This window comes from Scomber japonicus, chromosome 6 (genome assembly GCF_027409825.1).
Source record: "Scomber japonicus isolate fScoJap1 chromosome 6, fScoJap1.pri, whole genome shotgun sequence".
NCBI classification, from domain to species: Eukaryota; Metazoa; Chordata; class Actinopteri; order Scombriformes; family Scombridae; genus Scomber; species Scomber japonicus.
Window position 1 is genome coordinate 5043371 of NC_070583.1, and position 27638 is coordinate 5071008.

At 38.5% G+C, this 27638-nt stretch overlaps 1 protein-coding gene across 1 annotated transcript in view; it reads left to right on the forward strand.

Moving 5' to 3' along the window:
- Positions 1 to 201: 201 nt before the first annotated feature.
- The window catches only part of bcas3 (BCAS3 microtubule associated cell migration factor), a 359279-nt gene continuing 331842 nt past the window's right edge, over positions 202 to 27638 (forward strand). The window contains exons 1-7 of the mRNA XM_053321422.1: positions 202 to 267; positions 3351 to 3440; positions 3747 to 3801; positions 4965 to 5040; positions 6209 to 6315; positions 13296 to 13377; positions 19508 to 19580. Of these exons, the coding sequence (XP_053177397.1) occupies positions 3370 to 3440; positions 3747 to 3801; positions 4965 to 5040; positions 6209 to 6315; positions 13296 to 13377; positions 19508 to 19580 (464 nt within the window). The 5' untranslated portion in view covers positions 202 to 267; positions 3351 to 3369. The remainder of the gene's footprint in view (positions 268 to 3350; positions 3441 to 3746; positions 3802 to 4964; positions 5041 to 6208; positions 6316 to 13295; positions 13378 to 19507; positions 19581 to 27638) is intronic.

Below are 27638 nucleotides of genomic sequence, written 5' to 3' on the forward strand. Positions count from 1 at the left end.
GGCAGTAAATGCATCATGAATAGGCAACGAGGTATACTTTATGTTGTGTAAATATCTCGATTCCGATAGGTGACGCAGTTATTAAGCCCGCCTTTGCTCTCAACTGATTGGCTTGACAAAGCCGTCCGGGCGCTCCGATTGGATTGCAATTACACAACACAGTTCCGCAAAACCTAGTCTGTTTGTGTTTTGACGTTTTTTTTGTGAAGAGCGCTTTAGACAACCACACAAGTCCATAACCTGCTGTAGAAGACTGCCAGCACCTCGGTTTGTAACTCTAGTCAGTTATAAGTGATGTCTTATTGAAGCATGACAACAGCAACTTCTAGCTCAGGTTTTTTATCGTGTCGTTTTAGCGCTACAAGGGACTTTTATCAGCTAATGCTAGCTAGCTGAGTTAGCTGCTGGGTCTCCATCCAGCAATTTAACTTGAGCTTTAGCCAGTAGCTGCATTGTGTTGAGTTGACAGTTGTCGCAGGAATTAAAGGTAAATGTCTGCAAGTTATTAATGGGGCAAGCTAGCTGAATATATGTTCAGGTTGTGTGACTGAGGCTTTCATGTGTGCTTTGTATTGTGCTGTAGGCTCATCTCTCCATATAGTGACTGCATGCAGCCCAAAGTCTCTGTTGTTGACACCGTTGCGTAATATAGTAACGTCCATACATACACTGTTAGCACCGTTACGCACTTATTCAGAAAACATTTATACTCTTCTGAAAGTGAGTAGTCAGTGCCTGCCCCATGTAGTAGTACTGACTCATTTAGGCAAGTTATGATGAGAATATAGAAATGTTGCCTAGAGGTTTCCACAGGACTGCATCTGTTTGACTGGAGTTATGATAATGAGTCTTATGGTAATCAGTCAGACGTGTCATCACTAAATTGCAGCCTGTATATACGTGACTTTTATGTTTTGATATGTCCATAATCTCCATCCATTCATCATGAACTTATTATAAGATACTGATATGTTTCACTGATCTGTATACTATTGCTTATTATGGTAACCTTTTCTATAACTCTTCTTAGACAGTGGTTGTGTCCTGTTTTGTGCTATAAACACACAGCACACACTGTGAATGCTATCAGTCCTGACTTGCATCATGATCAGATGACCTCAGAAATCCACCCAGAATGTTGAAAGGTTACCTCCTTCCACCTTTAATTGGAACCCATACAGCAGCATCTTATCTCTTGACATGACACCCACTGTGTTTGTGTCTGCTAGCAGATTTGCATATTGAGATCACAATATGGGCAGAATCAACACAATGAGAAGGCTTTCTAACACCTGGTGTAAATGTAAATACTTCTTTTATCACATGTTATCATCTATCCATATACAACTGCATGTTATAACAGCAGGTGGAAAGGTGGCTTGACTAGTTGTAGAGTGAATAAAATACACAGTGCCAGTCTAGTGTGTAAAACAGCAGCTGTGGATGAGAGAGGAGTTGACAAGTTTATGCTCTGTTTGTTCAGCAGTTGTTTGATAAATTGCTTGTGTCGTCTCTCCTACTGTTGGATTTAGCTGCACTTACAGCAGTAAGTAGTCTACTTGCTTGCTGCTGTATTCACACACAGACTTTGAAGTAGGGAGCTGGCAGGGAATAAGTCTGTTTAATGTCCGGTCCGACTCATTCAGACATTTCTGGTCACAGATATGGCTTCTCCAGGTAATGTCCGTAACGTTTCAGGGTTGCAGTGCATGTGTGAAAGTGGCTTCAGTCACAGAAGCAAAATGCTTTGACCCCCACACATTCACAAGGCACAGTCCTCTGCTGCTGTGTTAGACATGTAGTGAGGAGCCTTGACCCTATGTGTGTTACTCTCAAGTATGGTTTATAGGTGTGGACAAAAACATTTGAAATACTCTCTTAATGTTGTCTCTCATTAAATTATATTAAAATTGCAATAGTTAGTTGATTAATCAATGAGTCATCAATTATTTTCTATTTTGCTACTTGATGAATTGTTATTTTTTTTAGAAAAAAGTCAAGATTGTGTGATTCCAGTTTCTTAAATGTGAATATTTTCTGTTTTCTTTAGTCTGACAGTTTAGACTAATATCCACATTACTATAGTGTTAAAACATGTAGCTGATCAATTGATTAGTTGATCAAGAGAAAATGTATCTTTTCAAGGGGACCTAATGTGCTTGTCCTTATTTATAGTTATCTATATACTGTTACAATGTTGGAAGTTCATGTTATATGCATCCATAGTGTCAAATAATGAGATAAACGTATGTAGAAGTAATCCCTCTGAGCAAAAAGCACCGGCTTTAGATGACTCTGAACACTTGGTTCCCAGAGGTTTTCTCTACTTTCAGCCCAAGCTGATGTCATCTTGTGACAGATTAGTTTATATGGTTATCTGCTCCACTGTTTTCCATTCCACAGCACTGCAAAGTAAAATAAGTAGTTTACCTGTTAAGATAATATGAGATAAGCCTTTATTGTCTACCTTAGGAGAGATATTTCCATTAGAGAAAACTTCTGCTACCTGTGGCTAGTTAGCCAATCAGAACAGAGGAGGGGGGCTTTAAAAAGACAGGAGCTAAAACTACCAGTTAGAGACAAGGGCTGAGGTGAGGGGCTGCATAAAGGGCCATTATAAGATAATAAAGAGTTTTCTAAACTATGAAGACAAGATAAGATATTCCTTTATTAGCCCCACAATTGGGGAATTTAAAATATTGCAGCAGCAAAGTGGACAGTAAAAAAAAGTGTCAATAAAAAGAATAAAGAACAAGTACAAAAGCAATAAAAAACAATATTGGTAAAAAAAAGTAAATAACATGATATACAAAAGTAAATAAATAATATTGATGTTAAGTGATAATAAACCTGAGTTGAAATTGTTACTGAACAGGTTTACAGTGAGAATATATAAAAGCATATATTGCACAGTTGATCTGAATCACGCAAAGATACTAGAATAAAAATATAGAACTGGAAATTTGCATAAAAGATCCACTTTAAGGTTAATTGATTCATTGTTTAAATATATTAAATATATTATATAATAATATATATATATATTGTTTGCAAAAATGCAAACCAGTGTTAGGGTCTAGCCTGTCAGATGTGAGGGTTTACTTCTCTGGTTTATATCACAGTAAACTGAGCATGTTTGAGTTTAGGAAAGTTGGTCGCAAAAAAGCAAACAATCTGATGATGTTACTTTTAGCTCAACTAGACTTTTCATTCTTTCTAAAAGTTTCTGCCAAAGTTTGCCTGCTTCATAAAAACAGAACTAATTTTTTTGCCAGTAAGTACAATGGCAAACAAATGAGTGATCTTGTTAGTGTCCTGCTTTCATGTTAAAACTCTTTGTACCTTTCTAGGACCAAAACGGGAGACAACATGGCGTCGGACTCTCCACGCAGACCGAGTCGCTGTGCTGGAGGGGTTCTGGTGCGAGCACAAGCTGCTACGTAAGGATGGCAATCTGTTTTTCATTCCAAATCCTTATAATCTAAACCTGTATGTTATTTTCCTGCAGCACCAAGAATATGAAACAGCCTGCCTCAGGAACTTGGATTGTGGATAGTACAGTGCCACCTTAAAAAGCTCAATGCTACCCTAAAGAAGTCCCCTACATGTAGAATATTAATATTACAATATACTGTACTTCTCAAAACATTTTCATACTATAGCTGTCTACAGCTGTGGGAAAATAGACATTGTGATTGGCTGTTTGAATTGTCTATAAATGCATTGTCATTATGTTTTGTTCACAGGGAGCAGTCTTACATGGAAAGTGTGGTGACTTTCCTGCAAGATGTGGTTCCTCAGGTAACTTTCCCCTACCTGTCTCTCCTCTCCATTTATTATCTCACACTAACAGCTGATAGCTGAAGTTTTGTCCTAATTGCCATACTGAGCTGCACTGAACTCTAACTGCAGTATTGCTAATTGAGTATGTTGTAGCGAGAAAAGTGTGTGTTTGTGTGTGAGTGTTGCAAAGCACTGAGGAAATGGAGTCCAAAGTCATTGTTTGATTGATGTATTTATATCATTCTTGAAATAATCTCCTATTAGTATAAAACCGTAAAGTACTTTCGATTTCTTATGTATTGTATACAATCATCATAGACAGTGTGAAATTGGGACATTGCAACTGTGTCATACTTTAAGTGCTGAATCAAAATGATGTTTTAAAGTCTAGTATGGCAGTTACTAACAGTGGTGATGTATGTAGATATGTTTTGACATCACAGATTGAACAGTCAGATCCTTGAAAGCATTCAAACCAATGAGTTTCAAAAAGTACCTACTTGATATTGCTGGAACATCTTTAACCCGTAAATACTGTTCAGGTCAAATTTGACCAGTTTTGGCAAGTCGCAGTTGTAAAACACCCCGAGTGAAAAATTTAAATATTTTAAAATGTTTCAGGTCAAATTTGAATAATTTTCATGTCTTAGGTAAAATAGGACATGATATTGTGTGATAGTACTGTAGCTGTTTTTTCTCCAAAAATGAGTGGTGTAAAACCTAAAAAATCCACTCTCTCTGCTCTCTGAAACATTAATCAAGGTTTAATTACACATGTATTGATCAGTCAGATCGACTATTTCTAAACATATCAGTGGTTCAAAATTCTGTATAGACACTTTTTATGAGGGGATTCTTAGAACGAACATCCTGCGAGGGTGTAGAATATGAACTGTAAGTAAGGGTTAAATTGTTTAATGAATAATCAGTGGGACATGTGATTAGAGACCTTTTATGGGATACTCCAGCCAGAAACAATATACACTTTGGCTATCTGCAATTTGTCTACTAGTTATTCTACCTGCAATCTTTCATCATTCTGAAGGTCTAGTATGCTATTAAAAAGGCTTTTGGCTGCTTGACTAAATGTGGTAAATAGATGTTTTAATTGTGTGTGTCATGGTATGTTGTGAAGTGTTGTCGCAAGTATATATCATCCACTTTTGTTTGAATGATTCCAGGCGTATACTGGGGCTCCGCCGACTGATGAAAAAGAGAAAATAATATGGGTTCGATTTGAGAAAGCTGACATCAACGGTAAGTCAATATGAGTTTAAGTGAGTATTTAAAAACTTTTCTTTCTAAAAAGCTAAATAATAAGAAAAAACAATATCAGTTTGCTCTTATGAACATATTTTGACTTCATCAGCAACAACAAAAGCCCATTCTTACCAATTAGGGTGGTTTGTAAGGGCGTATATGTATCCTTATAGTGTTCTTCTCTGACAGAAAAGTGTTGTTAGGGTGCTGGGGAACACTGGGATGAAATGCTTTTGCAGTGAGAGAGAAAAATTCCGTGTGGGGGTTTTGTGTCCATGTCAATTTCTATGACAACACTCTCCAGCGACATACAGTGTCTGACACAAACAGGCATTTCTGTCTTTGTTATGATAGTTTCTGTCTGGCATATCATAAAGCTCAAGATAGAACGAGCCTCTCTCTTCCATTTCCTTGGTTAACAAGAAAATGGAAGAGAGTCCATTATCCACAGGGATAAGGCCCACCCCTGTCTAATATTTTATTGGTTGCCTGAAAAGATTGACAGTGACTGACAGCGATGATACCAACGCCTTTCTGGAAAGTTCAGAGATTTTCAGCTAGAAGTGGCCACACATAAAAAAGTCAATGCTCTCTACTCAGTTGGAACAATTGAAAAAAAGATGCTGGTTCTCAGAATAAAACACTATATGGACACTCAGCATTTAGCTAATTTCTTAGTTGGAATTCTGGTACAGACACTGATGGAAAATGTACTTGACTATCAGGTAATTCTAATTTTGCAAAGTTGTAATGTTTCATACTTTTGGCTATGTCTTGTATGATGGCATTGAAGTTACCTGGTGAAGTTTAGGCAAGGTCATATATATATATATATATATATATATATATATATATATATATATATACACACACACACACAGAGAGAATATATGGAAGAACTAGTACAATTACTGAGTGAGTATCTAAATAAGAGGTTCAAGGAAGAATTTGTAATTGAAATAAAAAAACAAAAAGAACTTTGAATTGTAGGGATGTGGTGTGATATTAAATAAATCATAGTCTTAAAATGTAACAAAGCTTCATGGTAATCTGTTTTGTGTTCCTCTCAGTGCCAGATGTGATCACTTGTGGATTGTCGTACAGATTTCCAAATAATAATAATAATCAATTAAATGTTATTATGTGTTACTGTTTATGTGCACAGACACTTCCAGGAACCCAGAGTTTATGGAGATGCACAGCGGCACCAGTGATCCTCCCCTCTGCCTCATGATCGGCTACACTGACGGGATGCAGATCTGGAGTTTATCAGTAAGTTACGTACCTAATGAGCCTGTTCAACTGCAGCCTCGTCTGTTTTATACCTTCATCCTGTTATCAAAAGTTTAGATCACAATACATCAATACATGTGCTGAAAGATTCCTCAGCTCTCTTCTACAGTCCCAGCTGGTGGTGTGTGTACTAAAACTCAACTCCACAAATAAGCAGACCATTGTAGATTGGACATTTTGACACCTGTCTCTAAATATAGTTTATCCTTTATGTAGAGATGTGTTAGAGAAGGAGCATTGCATTAATTTAATTAATTTATAAAACTTTTCAATCAGTTCACCTCATATATAAGTGTTAAGATAATATTTTTGGGTAAAACTCCATAAACATGCAATATCACAAATGATCTTATATATGACCTTTCTGTTAGGTGTATTCCTCATTGTATGCACCTTTTTAATTAATGTTAAACAGTGAGAACTGCTGAGTTGTGAGTCTTTCTGTTTATCTTTGGACTTGATTGACCATTTGTGTTATGATATCATGTAAACATTGCTGGGTTCAAAAGTCAGACTATGATTGAGTCATTTGCTCCACCTGAACATGTCAGGACATGTCTACTACCTTACCAAATAGTTTGAAGCACCAGTGTGGCTGAAGAAAAACAATGAGGAAACTGCAGACAAGAAACAGAGCTGGTGTATGTCTTTGAACTACTGGTTGTATATGAGAGGAAGACTGGCAGAATAGCTAGAAACACTAGAAAAGTAGTTACAGCACACACAACATTGACTATTGTTATTTTTAAGTTAAAAGGTTGAAATGTTTCAGTTGAATATGTTTAGCCATATTTGAGTACTTCATTTAAAGTTGCAGTGTGTAATTTTAGTGGTATCTAATGATCTGCTCTCTATGTAGATATAAAAGGCTCATTCTAACATACCGAAAACACAATGATTCATATTTTCATTAATTAAAACATACTTATGAATATAATATTCCATTCCTTCTAAGTTTGTTCTGTTAGATGCCACTAAAGTCTATACATTGCACCTTTAATACATATTTACACCTTTCAAGAGTTCTTTGGTATTCAGTTATGATTAAATATATTGATTCAATGCAGTGAATGATAGGAAAATGCAACAATAAAGCCAAACAAAGATACATGTTGAAACTGAGCACCTATAACTTCTGCTGATGTTTTCACTATATATTTACCAATCATTTAAATCTTGATAAAGTCAACATTAGTGTCTCTGTTCACTGCTTAAATTCAATACTCTACTAGCAGTGTATCTTATTTTCCACTAGGTGGCATCAGTGACCACATTATGGACAGTTAGTTTTAAACAGTGGCTCTTACACTATACCCAGGGTTGTAACACAAGTTACAAGATCCTGTTGAACTTCTCTTCTTGTCTTTTAAATAAAGGAGAAAACAAAAGAAAAGAGAAAATAAACAATGAGAGCTGATGTTATGTTTTGGCTCACACTGACAGTAGGCAGTGATTGATTGGTTATATATTCATCAGTGACAGCAAGTGCAGCCAGTCAAAACCTTTGGATTCAGGCAGAGTGGAGATGACAACAGATGGACATGGTTACAAAGACAGCATTCACATCCAAATGAATCAGAATGCTCGTTTATTCCTTCTCTTTCTGTTTCTCTGAGTTTCTATTCTTTTGGCTTCAGGTGTTTTTTGCCTGTCAACAACAGTCATTTATTCCAATTCTCATTGAGTCACTCACCAACATGAAATCTGAGCTCCTAACCAAACAAAAGTATGCATATACATTCACAAATAATATACAGATTGTACAGTATATAGCTGCTTTTTATCTTCAAGCATTACAACACATAAATATATATTAATGTGAGCCATGTGGACTATTCCAAGCAAATATATACTCACTCAATACAGAGAAAATAGACGTGTCAGCAGTACACAGCAATGAAACGATCAGAGCTGCTGTCATGAGACAAATAAAACTACAGCACGAAATCAGTACATATAGTTTAAATATATAGTCTACACGGATAAATACAGTAAAGTAGGAGGTTGAATGAAAAGTCAGGAGAGGACTAGGCAAAATAACTTCTAGGTAAAAACACCATAGGAGAATGCAATGCCAAAAAGATGTTTTAAGAATTGTGTAAATGGAGTCTACGGGTTAAGATAAACATGAGAAATTCCAATCCAGTTCACCATCACACACTACAGCCTTTCAAACTACCATAGAGAAATAATGATAATAAGAGGAATAGTTATGATTATTATTGTTATTGTTTGTATGAGTATTTGTTGCAGATTTGTTGGATTGAGTTGCATTAGAAAGCTTCTTGGACTCCTCTGATGTAATGTGAAATGTAGCCACAAGATGGCGACCTCTTGATGATCAGGGTCATAGGTTAACATGACCTCTGTTACTTACAGGCCATGTTTGGTGTACTACAGAAATTGAATCATATTAAATTAAAAAAAAAAAAAAGCTACACTCCTACTGTAATTACTGCCTAACATAAATGTTCTCTTTGCTTCATATTTATTTTTGCAAACCCTGGATGTTGAAATACTTGTTCTGTTCAGACATGCTCATATGACCGGGATCATTTTGAACCTCAGAACCCTTCCCAATCAGCTCGGGCGAGATATCTCAGTTAGAAAATTCTCTTCTTTTAAAGTCACTGTTGGAAAATCATTAGACGATTTCATCTGCTCAGCGACTTAACAAATTACCCACAATGCTGCGAAGGCCCCGCTCACCCAGTATCGCCTTTCATGTAAAGGCTGTCACTGAAACATGCAAACTTCACATACATCCTGTGAGATCTAAACACACTGAAGTCCTTAATCAGTCTCTCTATAAACATCCACGGGCGGCGGGTAAAAGGACACACTCTTACTTTATCCGTGAACACACACAGACGGTGGCCTCTCGCGTCAGCGTGATGTGGCAACTCCTGTGCTGCTAGCAGATTTTTTTGTTGTACTTATTGTGGTGCAGCAGGGGATTACAGCTGTTTTAACCACACTACACACACCCAGTCAAAATATAAGCTCTCTGAGGCTCCTCTGCCTTTCAGTTTCAGTCGAACTTGACACCAATCCTGGTTCACACAGTGCAGCCTGGCCTGTTATCACACGCCGTTCCTTCCTCATTGTTTTTCTTTCAGTTTTCAAAAGTTTACGGGATGTTTCTGGGTTGTGTTTTTTCGCAGGGTTTTAAGTAAGCACTGAAGGTGCCTCGGTCTCTGGCTCTTGAGTGGCTGTGAAGTGTTTGTGACAGTTGCTAAGCCAACACCCTCTGTAATAGCCCGGCAGAGTACGAGCGTACACGTGTACACGCGCTCTCTCTCACACACTCACGAGACGGGGGACTCTGACTGGTTGTATGGATGCTGACAGAGGTGTTTAGGTGATGTAGATTGCCGTCGCCTCACACTGCAGAGGTGTCATCCGCTGCAGACTGATAAGAGGCAGACCGCTACGGACTAATTGTCTGTCTGCATACGTGTTGAGATGAAATGACCTGCTGGGATGAAAGGTGTCTGCGGAGAGTGTCGGCATCAGTAGAAGTGAGAGGGACATGGAGCTGTGTTGTAGAAATGTTTTTACTCCACAATCCAGTTTTAGGCTCAAGAAATCTCAACACATGACTTAAGATAAGAAGACTCTGAAGTGTTAGACAGTCGCTGCTCAAATGAGTCATATCTCTAATTTGGAAAAGTTACAACAAAGGCTTCCTCTTCTAATGTTTGTTGGTGTCAAATTCTGTAACCCTTTCCACAGAAACATCCTTTTCCTGAAAACAAGTTTCTTTAGTATTAGTGAGTCAGAATCCATTTCTGACTCACTGCATGTCCTCAAAAATGTGAAACAAAAGTTGTTACAAATAGGGAAGATTTTCCCATTTGACTTCAAAGGGCACCATGATGACACAGTGGTCAGTGGTCAGTGCTATGATCTAGGCTGCATTAATGGGAAGTAACTGCCACTAATACCCTGTTCAAACCCAACTTTGGATCCTTCCTTGTTAACCCCTTCTGTTCCATACTGGGTAGTGTCAGGTGTGGTCAACAGTGTGAACAGCTACAATACTTCAAGAGATATTGTTCTGTTCTTAATATATATAACAAATACACCGTCAAATGTAGCCCTAACTCTAACACAGCTTTGATTAAAACCAGTCCTACAAACCTTTGTGACCATCACCATATCTCAGATACCTTATCTAAAAAATAAAAAGTCCAAGCCTGTGTACTCTTAGCATTTTAGTGCTGCATGTCATAGAAGCCCATGAACAAGCACCTGTTACTGTCCAATCCCTGGAGCACCTGCTGCTCCATCCAAACATCCAATATGTCCAGCACCGTGTTTGTGAGCGTGCTCACTTGTGAATATGGCCCAGATATCTGTTCACAGCTTATGGCATTACATCGAGAGATTAAAACAGAACAGCAGACACTGTGATTCCGCAAAAACATCCGATCCGCAAATGAAATGAATATAATGAATAACTGTATGCAGGGGAGAGACAACTTTGAAAAAGCAATTTGGCATATTGCGTACGCAGGGCCACTAATGTAATGGTGGGAATGTTGTTGATGGCAGTGGATGTCACACAGAGCCATGTAAGGCGAGGAAGAGCAGTGGGGTAATGCACAATAGCCTGGCGCATTAACCTCCGGCCCTCCCCTCTTCTCATTTTAATCCAGTAAATTCCATTATTCCCCCCTAGCAGGTCCATTTGCCCGTATAGGAATCCTGCCCTGTCCTTTATTCCTGCTATCAATGCTTGTGTCTCCAGTGTTAATCTACCACTGCTGGGCTCCAAGCACTTTGAATAAAAACACAGCTCTAAATCCGCCACTTTGAAAAGGCTACTAATTGCGCAAAAGAGCGATCATCCCTTCAGATGGGTTTAAAGATTTAAAACAAACAGATTAAAGCACTAGTAAAGTGATAATGCAGGTTTCACTGTAATTTAACGCATAAAAGAGGAACAAAAGTGGGGCATTCAGCGCTTAGAACAATGTGCCATTACACACGCCAGGCACTGCCAAAAGCCACACAGGCCATTGACCTAATATACTGGCATCACTTATGAACACATGAAGGGGCCGGCTGGGCAGACACACAGACATCCATTAAAGTGCTTTACACTGTGGTTGTATTCGCTCTGTAATAAAGTCCAGAAATGCAGCAAACTTTCAAATCCTCACTAATAGGGCAGTCTTTAGTGTTAATCCCTAAATGTGTAATAAAGCCTGTGCAAATGTGCTGGAATGCACTTGTTTGATCAGCGAATCTGGTTGATGAACACAAGTTTTATTCGTAATAAAACGCTAAAAAAAGATACTCAGCCCATATTTTAAGCATCCACTATAAAACAATCAAACACTTAGACAATAGCTGCTGCTGCTAATGTATTTTTCATGTCCCTGCCAAATGTTGTGTTTAGAAGTGTAAGCCCAGCTCCAAGCCTTTTCATCGTCGCCCACATCGTTGATTTTCTTCAGCAATTCAAATAGATGTCACACTGAGTATAAACAAAATGGCAGTTTAATCTGATTGTCAGGCTAGAAATGTGTGAATATTGAAAACTGACAAGTACCAAAAGTTTGCATAGAATGCTTGTGGTCACATTCTGGGTGTTGTTTTCTGACTTATTGATCAGATATTTCCTGATTTAAAAAATCCCTGAAACAAAACAATAGTCCTGCTGCTTTTGTCAAGACAGGGCCGGAGACAGGATTTTAGTTTCCCCAATTCTTCCTCTCAGCACTCTCAAAATGTAGTCTAGGAACTGAAAAGAAAGTCTCTAAAATGTCATCATGACCTGGATTCTCACATGTTTATTTATTCAGTTTCTGTGCAATTTGACTTTCTGCAAATTTGATGGACCGACATGACAGACTTTAATCCTTCTCCACTCTGCCAGAGACAAAGTGCTTAAGCTTTAATTTACTTATTATTTAGTTGGGCTAAATTGTAGCCAAATTTAAACATACTTATTCTGTAAGATATAGTGGAATTTGCTTATAACTGTACATTTTTAATTGCTTGTAGAATGTATTGGCACTGTCTTCTGAAAATATGATTTAAAGGGATTGTTGTCCGTTATTGAAGAGGTGGAAATGCCAGTTTCTGTACCATTAATGGTCTCAATACACCAGAATACAATGCAGCTATGAAACATGCTTTAAGTAATATGTGTGGCTATAATCATAGAAGGTTCACAATGTTCAGCAGCTGACCTATTACTTTGACAGCAAGAAATTCATGGAGTGATCCAAAAGCATTTTAGTAAATACAGGAAAGTACATACAGCCAAAACATAATTTAAACCATTTCATCAACAACCTGCTGAACCTGACTGACACCATCTAACAGTCAGTGGTGTGAGGAAAGGTCAATGGTTTGAGCAGTCACGCTTTTACGATCATACAATCAAAAACAGAAGGTGATCGTGGGAGATTTTCACATCTACTGGGACACTGGTCAGATTGCTTCCTCTCGCTCCCAGTCAGACTGGGGCAGAGACATCGTGAGCTGCTGCCCACTTTGGCACAAAGCCGTATCTCCAACCTTTCTGTGTTGGCTGTGTCACAGTAAGTGTAGGAAGTTCGTCTGCATTGCAACGCCACTGGGCCTTTTATTCTGCGCTCGGTAGATTTTACTCTGTGGTTTGGCTGGAACTTCAACTAGCAGACCGCCCTTGTCCCCCCTCCCTCCTTGCATTCCCCTGTCTCTCTCTATGGAAAACAGCTTCCACATAGTTGGTATATATTATTTTTCTTACAGTGTGAACAAATACGCATTTGTCCTTTTTTTTTTTTTTTTTGTTGTTGTTCTGCAGAAACTTCCACTGCATTATATCCTTGTGGTTGGGTAATGTAATGTCTCTGTGTATGATGTCATGTGTAAAGGTTCTCTTTTCTCTAATTAACCTGGTGTGTAAACATTTAAACATACTCCTCTACATGAGTGTTAATTCTACTAATTTCCTTCAGTTGGCAGGGGAGGCCCAAGAACTGTTCTCTGTGCGCCACGGTCCAGTGAGAGCTGCTCACATTCTGCCCTCCCCTCATATCAGTGAGTATCTTCATTAACTTAAAGGGGTAGTTTGAGTTTTTTAAAACAGGGTTGAATGAGGTAGTTATCCAGAGTTAGTAGCTAGGTTCAGTTTGGAGAAGGAGGCAGGAGGACCAGCATGGAAGCTAAGCAATATGTTGCTGTGGATGGAGCCTGCAGCAAAAGGTATTATAAACACCTTTTAAAAAAGGTCAAAAAGGACACACCTAAAAAAAAAAAAAAATCAATATCAATCGAAGTCTACTCTATATTTAGAATAATTTCAGCACTTTTCATCTATATCAGACAGCTCTTTCCATTGGCACTATATTTTCTCAACTGTAGAACTTCTGTATTCCTACACATGCTGCACACTGTATTACGTTGTAGCAGCACTTTCTAACCCAAACAGCTAATCTGTGGTGTAGGAATACAGAAATTCTATGTTTAAGGAAATGTTGTGCCAAAGGAAAGGGCTGTCTGAAAATACAATAATAATATAATAATACATAAATTCTAAATGTAGTGCACACTTAACCTGATTTTTTTATTAGGTGGCTAAAATACATTTTGCTCCTGGCCTCATCCACAGCTGTACATTGCTTAATGTCTGTGCCAGTACTCATGACTGTTTCTCCAAATCTACTGTAGATAATACACTGACTCATAAGTACCTCATATAACCTTCCAAAAAGCCAGACTGAAATTAACTCATTGCAGTTATATTGTTATAAGCATACATGTCAACTGATAAATGACAAGAAATTGAAATACAGAAATGGAAATGTTTTTTTTGTTTTTGTTTTGTTGTTGTTTGTTTTTATTTTCTCTTGCTTTTCTTTCATTTCTTCATTTGTCTTTGACTGGTGGTGCCTTTTCATTTAGTCTGATAATATTTTTCTCTTTTTTTAAATTTACATGTTCAAAATAAATAAAAATAAAATAAAAAATGATATGTTTTGACATTATGTCACCATTCTACAGTTTGTATACCAGAGTGTAGAGACAATTTTATATTTAACTGTAAATCATCCTGTACATCCAGTACATTTCTTGATTCCAGTTGATTGTTTTAATATAAAAGGAACCTTATAAACAATGCTTAAATGAATACATGAATTAATACATGCCAGTACATCTTTATTGTTATTGGTCTCAAAAAGCTATTACTATTGGGCTATAAACCATATTACTTACATATTAAGAGTTACCATTGTTGTCGATATGGTAAATGTGAAGAGGCAGCCAACAGCCAGCTAGCTTAGCATAAGGACTGGAAGCAACTACCCTGCTGCTAAAGGCACCAGCACCTCTAGCTCACTAATTCACATGTTTCATCTGTTTACTTCATACAAAATGTGCTGGACTGTTATTTGGCTAGGAGCAGTGACTTCCTTGTTGTCACATTGGGGTTGCCAGGCAACCAGCAGAGACTCCATGTACGTACAGACATAAGTCTGGTCCTGATATTCTCATTTAACTCTGTGCAAGAAAACATATTTATTCAAATGTTGCAATATTCTGTGAAGGGCCAGCGCAGCATCTGTTCTAGATGGTGCTGCATCCAACTATGCAGCTCCAAGACAACATAACAGCTATATCTCCAAACTCAGAAACTCAGATGTTTGCACGTTGTCTCTCCACATGAACTGCCACCCACAAATGCTTCTGCAGCTGCTTTTTACTACCAGAGAAGATAATCCAGAAGGCAGAAGTACCTGTATGCTCTTTTAAACACTTTCTCTTTGTAAAGTCCTCTGACGTGTTACCCTGCGTAATTTTAAACAGTCTGTCCTGGAAAAACCCACTTTGGTTAACTTGATTTCAGCATTCAAGGTCGACACTTAAAATTAAATTTCGTATGGCACATCTTAATCCAGTTTTGGCTTGTGGGGCATTTTAAGTGGTGCTATATCATTAAAATTAAAGACTGCCTTATGCTGCCTCATCCTAATGTTAAAGTCAATCTACGATTAGTGTTGGCCTGCTCTCAGTCAGCGGTGGCAAGCCTCTGAAGTCAGTGTTCTTCGCTGCCAAATCTTCGCTTGGAAGCCTCTCACTGTGCCTAAGCTATTAAGTTTGCAGTCTCTCTCTAACTCTTTAAAATCTAAATCTTCTCTTTAAGATGCTCTAATAATTTTTTTTTTAGGTAGACACGCATGTTACAGTATTTTCTTTTCCTTACTGTAAACTACACCATGTCTTTTCCTTCCATTTTCCCTCCTCCTATCTGGTTTGGCCTAATGTCTTTTTAGATACCCAAAACATTAAAAATAAATCAGACTTTTCGAAGTCAGCCTGTCTTTAAGGAGTAAGGCTTCCTTTGTCGCTGCCATTTTGCAGCAGAGTTAAACAGTTATGCAGGGAGTAATCTAAAATAGCAGAGGAAGAGATACCAGTTCTTCTATCAATAAACAATAATGTAATGCTGCCAGATGACTTGCTGCATTCAGAGTAAGTGCCAAAAGTCATTCTGGGAAAGTAGGGAATCAACTTTGGTATGCAGAAGTCGACGAGAAAGGTTGGAGAAATGTGGGTGTGCTAAATATTACATTGCAGTTCATCATGAAATAACCCCTGGAATGCAATGAACATAACAAATTGATGATATGTAACAGAAGTGAATATTTGAACATTTTCATCTATTTTTTAGCCTTTCCATCACCACTTCACACACCCCTTCCTTCATCACTGACTCCATTGTCCCATCTTTTTATGACATGTTGTATTTCTGATGGAGTCAGTAACAGTGTCATGTCTGCTTGGTTTAGCATTATTATTGTATTATCTAGCTCAGTTGCCATGACAGTACGAAAGTAGACAAGCAGTCTCATAGTTAGATAAAAAGACAGGCTAAAGTGAAGGATTCAGCAAATGCAGAAACATGAAATGTACATGAAATGGTTGTGCTTAATCTACCATGCCATATTTAAAATGTCTAAGCTGTTCCATGTTACCATTTTGCCATCATGTTTACTAGTGTAGTGCCTGTTCAGAACACATGGATAGCTTGACCTCCTACTTCAATTCAAAAATGAATACAATTGAAAACAACGTGAAAGAAACTAACATCCTGTTATATACTGATGATATAAATAATTGGCTCTTGAATTGACTGCAAAAACAGTTATTGTGTATTGAATGCTAGTGACCTACACTCAACCTGTACTTGTGCGCCTCCTGTATAGTTGCTCACTGCTGTCCTTCTCTCTCTTTAAAGCACATGTCTCTGACTCGTGTCCCTCCTCGTCTCTGCTCTCTCCCTGACCTGCAGGAGTCAGTTGGCTGAAAATCCTCCTTGCCCCTGCACAAAGCGGAGCAGCCTGCTAATCACTGCTTTATTCAAATGTTATTAATATTACACATATTGTGTGTCTAAATTGCACCAAATTCAACACTGCACTCCCTTAGGTCCCCAGTCGTACACCCAAAAAATGTGGAGTTCAAGAGATACGTGAAGGACATACATACAGACAGACAGTCATTCCTTTAGTACAGAGAGTCTGTGGAAGATGTCTAAAAACCGACAGAAAAGTTCCCCATGTTTTCTATATCTCAAGAACTCACTCTCATTGGATCTGGAACTCCACCAGCCTATTTACAGAGAGAGTTTCTGATCTCTGGTAGTATTTTGGAGCTGTTTTTTTTTTATAACTAGGTCCCCATTTTGTTGTCCTCGTGCACAAGAATATACATACACACACACACACATAACCACAGGTGACACAATAAACACTTCACTGTGTGCCTGTGAAGACAGCTGCACCCACCCTCAGTGTGAGCAAAAGTCTAGTCAGCCACTGTGCGTGTAAACAACTGTGTGGGTGTACAAAGCCTCTAAGTTATAGGCATAAATACACTCTACAAGCTGGTGACCAACCAACACTCAAGTGACTAGTTTGTAGCCACACCTAGTTATGTGCTTAAACCATGTCATGTGTGTTGTAAACAGGGTAACTTCTTAGATGAATGGCCTCATTGGGAAAGGATGGATTTGGCACTGCCACACTGGAGAGTTGCTACATTAGGATATTTGAGAATATACTGCAACCTCTCAAATAAAAGTAGTTTTACCTAAGTCGCTTATTTGTAGTGATCCCATCCAGGATCAGCTCCTTTTTAAAAAAAAATACACATAAAGTTGTGTGAAGTTATTTAAAAATCTGCTTCTATGACTGACCTAATCCTGTTTCCACATTTTATATTATAAATAATTGGGTCATCAGTGACACTAAACTATTTCATTGTATTTGTAATGTCTCTTCAAATAGTAAAACAGTCACTATGATGGCAAACAAATGTGCTGGAAAGTCGAATGCTGTATGAACACAACTGTTCCTACGCTCAAAGCCATGGTGCAAATGGTTTTGTTGTTCCACTGATTAGATCCTTTCCAGACATGAAGTTTAAATTTCATCTCTGCAGGTGTCAATCAGTGCTGTGAAAGCTGCCATGTAGCTTTGCTGGTTTGTGGCATTTTTTTCGGTGAGAAAATCGTCTTTTTGTTCTCCCGCCATGTTCCGGTCTTTTGGCATATTTCAACAACACACAATGGCAGCATTTGAAGAGCACTGGAAATGGATGAAAGCAAACCATAGTAATAAGAAGCAGCAGATAGCCCCGACACATGAGGGGAGCAATTCTCTCAGCAGAAAATAAATATGAATTGTACTACTGGAGGGAAGGACACTGATTGCAATCTGCTAGGGAGCAAACACTGTTGTACTGTGGTGAGCCATTAAAAGGCCAATTGTCTGTGATGTGAGGCCGTGGGTGGGCGGACTTAGAAAGACCCGAAAATAGGTGTTGATTATAATAAGGCAAGGTCCCCCTTTCCTAGAATAGAGAAGGAAGTACTGGTTTTCCAAAGGGAGTAAATGCGTTTATCCACATCCTCTCTGGAGTTTACAACCTATGATCTTCCGTTGTCTTGGAAAATAAGGCAACACTGGACCCTGATTGATAACAAATGAGCATTGAGGAAATGTGAATATATGCATATAACAACATGTGTCATAGGTCTTTGTGCTCTTTTTTAATAGAGGTCAGTTTGTATGTCCTCGCAGAGCAGCTACACTTAGGATGCAAGTCATTTTATGAAGTTTAACAATAAGCGTATTGTCTCTAACGGTTCAGACCATGTTACAGCATAATCAAAACATGCACACATCCTCCCTGTTACATTCAAGCAAGTCCACATGGAAGTCAGCAGTACTTGCTTCAATTACTGTCCATTACAGTAGTAATCAAATCAAAGTCTTTCTATTCATCAAATATTGCATTTTCCCCCAAAAAAAGTTTATTTTAGTTAATGTGCCATTTCACTAAGTCTCTGAGAGTCATATTTATGTTACGGCTCAGTATCTTGACTGGGAATGATGTCTGATGACAGAAACATGAAAGAAGAAAGGACCCTGTCGGGAGTGTTAAAGACTGGTAGAGAAGGCACATTTGCTCTCACGCCATACCACAGGAACTCAGCCTGATTACTGTCAAGCCTCAAATTACAGTTCTCTAAAGGGTAACATCTTCAATCTAGGCAACCCCACCCCCTCAATCCCCTGATCCTCCACCCGTCTTCAAGAATCAGACAATTAGGGAAAATATGGGATCAGTCCACTTAATGCAACATGTTTTCTCTTCATGTTTTAAATATGCCTGCAAGGTTTTTTACCATGCTGTAATTCCACCCTCAAACCCCAAAACAAACAACAAAATAGGTCAAATGCCCCTTTACAACATTTAGAAGATTTCTACAACTCATTTCAATTCTGTCATTTCTCTACACACTGTACAAGTTTCCTTTTCAAAGCTCACACAGTAGGTGATCAGAAGAAAGTGGCAGTGTATGTTGTGTATGTGGTTTTGGTCTGTAAAGGACAGTGGTCCATTAACTTGCAAAATAAGGCCTGATTTGGGAGAAAAAAAAATCTGTATTCATCAAAAAAGAATTTGTGACTGTAATTGAATTACATGGCAACAGTAGTAATGTAATCAGCACGTTTCCTGTCATGGTAATAGGCTGCCTGTTGAATGAGGGTGGGCAGCACTGGAGGCCTCACATGTTCAGTTTAAAGAATGTCCCTCTTTGTTGTGTGCAGATGATTCTGTTTCTCATCTGCCTCTTCCCCTGACTCCTCTTCTTCCTCAGGTCCTGTGAAGATCGACAGTTTTGCTGACAAGAGGCCCCTGCTGGGAGTTTGCAAGAGCACAGGGTCCTCTGGGTGAGTTCACATGAAGCTGACATCACTTCCTTTCTTAAATGGGACATAGATGTTTTATAATGGCTGTAGTTCTTTACAATGAAGGTCCCCTATGAGGTGGTACTAGTTGGTTGGAATGAAGCCACTACTATATATCTTGTTGTTGTTTTGAGTAATTTTATTTTAATACATTTTGGAGCAAATTAAATGGGAAACAATGAAACACAGATTATATCAGAACAATATCAGAACAAACAAAACAAACATAGTATGTAAAATAGATGAAAATAAACAACAATTCCCTTAAATGTGAAGGAAAATGTGCTTTTGGGTTATTTCTCTTTGTTAAAGTGTATGAATACAAAACACAAAGGGGCCTTAAATGAAACCCTGAGGGACGCCACAAGTAATGTATGTTTAAGAATAGGAGTTTACAGTTGTGATGGAAAAATCACACAAAGTCATTTGACCAATGGTCCATATAAAATGTAGACTGGTGCAGCTTTAGTTAGATTTTGTTGCTGTTGGATAAATTCTCCACATACTGTATGTTACCCATGACCACGTGTCAGTATGATGGATAGTGTTTAAAATATCCCAAAATATTTCATTTTTTTAACTTTTCCCCTTTATGAATTGAGTTAAAGTAGCAGAACAGACCTGGCATAAATGGAATATAATATTTATATTGATTAGTGTATAATAATAATTGGGCCTTGTTACTTTAGAATGGTCCCTTTGTATCTACATAGGGAGCAGGTCCTTTTCTGTGGAGCCTGCCATGTTGCACAGCTATATCTACAGTAGCCCAGAAAAGACAAACCAAAGACTGGCTATAGAGTGGGCCTTTTGTGTTTTTTTGCGAATTTCAAGGCCAACGTTGGTTCACCTACATGCTGGAAAGAGAAGGTGGTGGGGTATGCAGTTGTTTGCAATTTGTAACCTCGCCGCTAGACACTAGTAAACCTTACACGCTGTTCTTTTAAGTCTGTCCTTGTCATTAAAATTTTAAATCTCATCTGTTAGAATCCATTCACTAGTACGACTACTGAGAAAAATGTGACATTATATTCTGAACTATGACTGACAGCACTGTAGAACGATACATGACAAACCTCGGCTTGTTTTCCAGTGACAGTGATGTATGACTTGACACACAGTAAAAGAGTAAGACTGTCAGGATGTTAATACTTTATTCACAAGGTAAAAAGATACAGGATAATCCAGTGGCAAGGGGATATTGATATCCTGTAAGTGAGTCTTTTATTTGCTTACTTTCAGGGGGAATTAGCTTGAAAATGAAAAAAAAAAACTTTAAAAGTGCACAGACTACTAGGAGATCAGGAAAGGAGAAACTAAAGTAGCTTCTATGTGCTGATGGGCCGACCCATCCTCATGACATTTTGTCTTTTAAAAAGTGCAGAAGAGAGTGGAAATGTTTCTCTCTTTGCAATGTTATGAAGTACAAATCCCACATCTGAAAGTCATTTTCTGTTAATAATAAGAGGCATCAAAGGACACCTAACTTCTTGTTATGAACCCTTCACATGCATCCAACTGGAGCTAAGCCAGTGATGTGGGCTTAGTGACTGTGATTCATAGATTCTTAGTGGCGCTGTGGTTGGAGTGCGAGGAGTACCTGAACGCCCCACAGGCAGACAGAAGGGAGATTAAACAGATGTGTAGATCCCTGGGATTGTCCGAGTTGGGACTTGGGAATGTCATGTCCTGGTTTAGTGAAAGAAAGTGAATTATAAAAGGGACGTAACCCAAGGCATTTTGCACTGGCCTCTCCATACCCGGCCCATGCCCACCCCTCCTTCCCCCTCCTCCATTTACCCGTGCTGCTCTTCCAGAGTAACACAAAATTTAACTCAATATATCCTCTCCGGGAAATGAAATAAGGAAGTCTGTCTTCAGCAGGGCCTTGATGGAGACCACCTTCTTGACGTTTTCCAGGGACTGCCGCCCCTGTCTCTCTGACGCCGTTGCCGTTGCTTCTGCTTTTCCTATGTCCTCACTGACACTGAGACAGGCAGTGTTTTGACGGTTTGGCGAATCACCCAGGCGTTGCTCGACACTAATGCTGAAAACATGCACTGTGTTGAAAAGCCGAAACCGTGACCTCTGGCTGAATGGCACAGCCTGGTTCTTCCCCCTACAGAAGTGCTTGGTAAATAACACTCTGGTCAAAGACAAGAAGGAAAAAGGCTTCCGGGTGCAGCGCTGTACTTTCCATTGGGCCTGTTCATAAACTTACTAAGGTCCTCACACAATTTTTAGCATATAATCATTTTGAAATAACAGCTTTTGTTAACCACCAAAAAGGATGCCGTCTTGACACTTAAATGGAAAACAGATTGGAGCCTTGGCCACTACAGCGGTGCTGGTTTAGAAGTTGGTTCAGTCAGCTCTAGGCTTAGATTACAAGATTTGCAAATTAAAGGAAAACCAGAGAAGGGAAAAAGCATGTGTGCTGAAGCTCTGTACTTGTGGATTTCCAGCCAGGCACACTCAACATAATTTTATCAATGGAAAGGATTATGCGCTAAGTCCAAACAATGTATGGATCCAGTGATTTTCTTGACAGTAAAGCTACATATGCGTCCCTGCCCCTCTCTGCACCAGTGCCAGTGGGCTTTTGGAATTAGTAAAGAATGCTGGTGCCATTGCAGACCTTGGTATGTCTGCTCACATTTCTGGAAAGGATTTGTGTTTCCTTCCCCTACTAGCCGTTGTTATTATTTTCATTCATTTTAATTACACACGCCGGTATTAAAATTCAAAGATTTAAAGCTTCTTGTTCTCAATGAATGTAAATTATATGGGCAAGATGGAGGCAACTTAACTGTTTGTGGGTGTTTGAGTGCACACACTTCTTGGCCAAAAGTTCAATGATGAATAAGCGTGCTTTGTTCTCTGGAGTTTGGGAACTGTCAGTGACATTTCCAACCTCCAGCTACCCCCTCACAACATCTCCAGATGCTGAGAGGATGTGGTCCTTTTTTCTTTTAACCATAGTCCTCTTTCACCGTTTGGATTACTACTGGATGTGCTATTTTGGGGTTTGGGCTAATACACATGGATATTCCAGGCAGATATCATGGTCAACGTTGTGGAAGGACTGCACAATCACTAGCCTTTTATCTTTTCTACGCTATGAATATAATCACTGTCATCCCCTGTCCCATATTTTCTTTTTTGTTTTTTCAAGGAGCCAACATTTGCCAATTCAAGAGTCAATTCCAATTAATCTTATAGTCTAATAATTCTGTTGCCTTATACTTCTGTATCATATCATGAATTATTGTTCAATGAGGACAACTATTGTCTAATTATAGTAATTATCTATTAATTATATTTACCTTTTTTGGGATTAGTTAACAGCATTTAAAGTGTTAATCTTGAAGAATTCTGAAATATGACGTTTGTGTTGTGGGTTTGTCAGTTCTTGTGATGACCGGTGGTCATGTCAAGCCCGTTTTGATTTATATAGATCCCTGTTGTTTCATTTGGAAAAAGTCTGCAGAAAATATATCACAAGAGAAGAGAAACTTGTGTACAGCCACAGCAAGAAACAGACAAGTATGGTTCAACTGGAATATATTCAACCTTGTCTTTTTTTCTCCCAAGAAAACATGCCACTGGAAGGCTTTCTCCAGTTTGTTTTTCCATTTATAGGTGTGGGAGGGTATGTCGACAATGTCTTACATTAATGTTGGAACGGAGCGATGCATTTCTTGAAAAAAATCTTTACTTTGCTTTGTCTTATTTCTCCCAGATGCACTGGTAATTTGAGACAATGACTTTGTCCATTGACACTGTATCTCAGCCATTTTTCTTTACTTGGCTACCTTGTTGTTATGGTCACTTTCCTACTGGTCATACATCATAAACTCCAAGCATCAACAGACAGAAAGTAGTTCCAGTAAAAAAAAAAAGAAGAAAGAATCATCTGCTGTAATAGTTTGAAAGTATTCCTAATCTTAATTGTAGCCTTTGCAGAGTCACAATGAATCAAACAATGGGCGTCATGCAAGAAATATTTTCTTATTCCTAAGCCTCTCTTACTTCTTTTTTGTGTTTGCTTGTACAAGTATTCCAAGTCAGACTAAACAAACCCTGTTAACCGCACAAACAAAATTATGAGAAAATCGGTGAGGGGATTGGCCACATGTTTTCTTGAATACTTTTATGTGCCACATAAGAATTAATGTGTTCATACCAGTGGTTCTTGCAAGAAGCCTTTTTCTCTGTTGCTTCCCTTAGATTTTGAGAGAGAGAAACACCCACCCAGATATTGGCTAGCAGAAACCTAATCATCTCATGAACATTATTTCTTTTATATTTCATCATTCTGAAATTTACATAAGAACATTTTAACATTATTGTCATTAGTGTAACCTTTTGTTGCTTTTGCCTACACTGGCTGTTATTTTCTTCTAATGGTACTTGTAACAGTGTTAATTGTGATGGTGGCATTTGTGTCGTCTTGTATCTGAAGACTTAAGCATTGTTCAAATTTAAGCCATTATGTTTTTATTAGAGATGCTCCAAAATATCAGGTGTTGGCTACGACTCAGTATTGGAGTCTGTGAAGATTCTCAGTTGTGCAGGTCATGGTTATCCAAGGAGGGTTAAATCGAGGGCAACTGGAGTTTGTTGTAGATACTTGAAGATATTTTGCCTCTCATCACTTCTAACTGACTGTTTAACTGATTGAACGAGATTCCCCACCCAGTCAGTTAGAACTGAAGAAGTCCTTTGGATGAGAGGCGAAATGTCTTCAATTATCTACAACCAAGTCCAGTTGCCCTCGATTCAACCCTCCTTGGATGCAATTTTGGTGATTTCCACTTTGGCTGAAAACATCTCCATGATGTACAAAATGTGACTAACTTATACTTCTTAGCATGGGATAATTTTTGGGTCTGGCAATATTTCATTATTTAATAGCATGTAACCAAAGTCTTTGGTTTGTCAATCCTCCCAAAGGCTGTTTCTTTTAACTCTGAAAAGGGTTTTTGCCTAAATCCAGTCAGCAAAAAAAAAAACAGTTCATGTTCCTACAGAAATTAAATGTGACAATTTTATTGAACAAGCTGGTCATTTTTATAGTCTAGTTACCACTGCATATGCTGTCTAAAGGCAGGAGGCAGATGGAGTTGAGTCTTTGAGTCGCATTCTAAAACCAATCCCAATTATTCCCTTGATAGTATAACTGTTCCCATGTCACATAGATAGTTATAACAGTAAAGTTTGCAACCAACAAATTCAATCAAAGCATCTAGTGAGGATAGCATGTGGCTAAGAATAAAGGCAACACGTTGTCTCAAGCATGCTCTGTTTGGGTGTTCTTTCATGGTTCAGCGCTACAAGTAAACACATTATATCTGATAGACAATTTCTGTTCACTACCATTACCACCTCCTGCTGCTCACATTGGCAGTAAATGCTATGCAGAATAAAAGATAAACATACAGCAATCATCATTTCATACTCCTGAACATCTACATTTAAATCTGCTTAAAATCTTGTCGTATAATAACACAGATTATTAATTACATGGTCGCGAGCTACAAATTCCACTTAGGCCGCACAAACACATTTGATGGCAAAAGCCCATTGTGGCTCTAAGCCCTTGTGTTTCAGTGCATTTTCATGACAGGTCTTGCTCTGTGGACCGGATGTATCCGTCTTCTAAAGTGTATTAAATGGAAATCATCAAGCATTTGTATAAAACGAGCCACCAGATTAAGGGGATTTGGAGAAGTGATGCTTTTTATCCACCATGAGGTTATGCTGTTCTTCACTGTCACATTATGACCACCCACGGGCGCACACATACACACACAGACAGACACACACACACACACACACACACACACACACACACACATGCTCACTCATGTTAGCCAAGCCAATGTTGTACACTGTTTAGAAAAGATGCAGAGTAGATATGCAACATATACTGTCTAGTGATTGAACTTGCATCCATTACTTGTAGAGATTTGTTATCCTGGTGACTGTACAGTAGATATATTTGATTTGTCCTTCCACTGTCATCATGTTTTTCTGTGCAGTCCTATTGATTATGTGTTCTCGAGGTTCAGAAAGGACGTCACACCAGAATAAAATCCACAAACACCAGTGTGATCTTTTTTCCCTTCATCTTCAAAGTTGGTCTTCAGTTTGTGGGCAGGAATGTCATGTTCTCCATTGGAAAAAGAGAGAGAGAAAAAAATCACTTCTGATGAAATCGTTCCCGCACCCTTTTGTCATGCTCCAGTGTGGAAATGAGAGTGGCTGTAATCTGGTCTTCGATTTCCCCTTTTTCATTCCCTCACACACACACACACACACACACACACACACTAGTTCAGTGCATAGGCAGCGCTTTGGGGCTCAGGCTTCACTCTGGACCGTTTATTTTGACTTGCATGTCTGTTTTATGTCTGTCGAAAATGGGTTCTGCCTCGCCAGTTTTCCCCCTTCAAATAGGAAGTCAGATTAAACTCAGTAGTACTGGAAGTGGTGCATATAAACACACCCGACAGGCTGAATGATTAGTAATGACTTTTCAAACCTTTACCACAACCCAGTTCTCTAAACCTGGCCTCTGTGGTCAAAGCAATTAATATTTTATTTTACTAGACTTTAAACTTTCCCTTTCCCCTTTACATTAAACTAAGTAGAAAGAGCCACGGTTGTAATTTTTTTCAGATGTTGGATGAAAGATAATGTATTGGCTTGGTTAAGTGACACTGGTGGCTCTTACCAAGTCCCAAATTTATCCTGTGTCTCAGAGTAGGATATTAGTTCTAACCAGCCAAAACATTTTAGGGCTATGATTAAAAGCAATTCATCAGCTCTGCCAGGATTTAGGAGAACCCCAGAGGTGTCCTAACCTGTTGGTGCTGCCTGGAGAGCATTCAGGCAGAGATGTTTTATGTTAAGAGGAGTGTTCTTCAATGACAATGAGCTTATTAAAAGATAGCTTTGGCAAAATGAGAAACTGAAAAGGTGAAAGCCTTTTAAAAGGCATAGCATAGCTGTTGCATTGCATTGTGTTGGATTGTATAGTGGCCAGTGAGTGTGTAGTGTGTTAAGATGTATTCTCCATCACTGGGGAACAATGAATAGTCAACTTGACAATGGAGGAGATGATAAATTGTATATTTTCAATGGAGTTGGACCTGAAAGCCCAAAGAGGGTTTTCAACATCAAGGCTGTGTGCACAATATGTATAATATATTCAAGATACAGCACTGTTACAGGCTTGGAAATGTAAATCAATGTGATTGGATAGGACTGACTTGAATATGTCACAAAGCTGAGATAAATGACCACAATTATTTCATATATATTGTATTAAGATTTATTGTTTAAACCACTGTATATATAGATATAACCTTAAGCATACATAACATTTAGCTCACCTATGTTATTTTGCTTCATGTATAAAGCCTAATAAATAAAGCCTAAGTGCTTCTATTCCCACATTTAACATCTTGCTACTTTCTCCTCTTCAAACTGCTACTAAGAAAACTACAGTTGAATTTGACTCAGTCAGCGTCCTCCAACTGGTAAAATGATAATTCTGCTTATCTGTTTTGGCTGAACTGTCAGTAGTTCACTTATTGCACTTATCTTCCTATTGGTAGTGGTAGAAGACGTTAGAAAGTGGGTGGGTGGGGTTACTGAGACTGTCTTGAACCTCCAGTGGGTGGGGAGGGTTTTTTTGTAAAGACTGGAACATGAATTTGGAGAGCTATAAGTATTAGCACCTGATCTGAATCTTTTAGTCAGTCATACTGTAACACATAAATGTTGTATTTTGGCTTCCAGCTGTCTGTCCTGAACTCGTATCCTTATGCACAAGCAGATATAAGGCAACGTTAAATTGTCATGTTTCTAGATACAGCTTTGAGATGTCAAAGCAGAAGAACGAATCCTCCATGACCAGATGTTTCTTGTGTCAAGTGCTTCCACTTAACGCAGACAGAAAACTGGCACAGAAAGCTTAAAATGGCTAAAATTGGAACTAATGCAAGCTATGGTTTGGGTAATGAATATTAA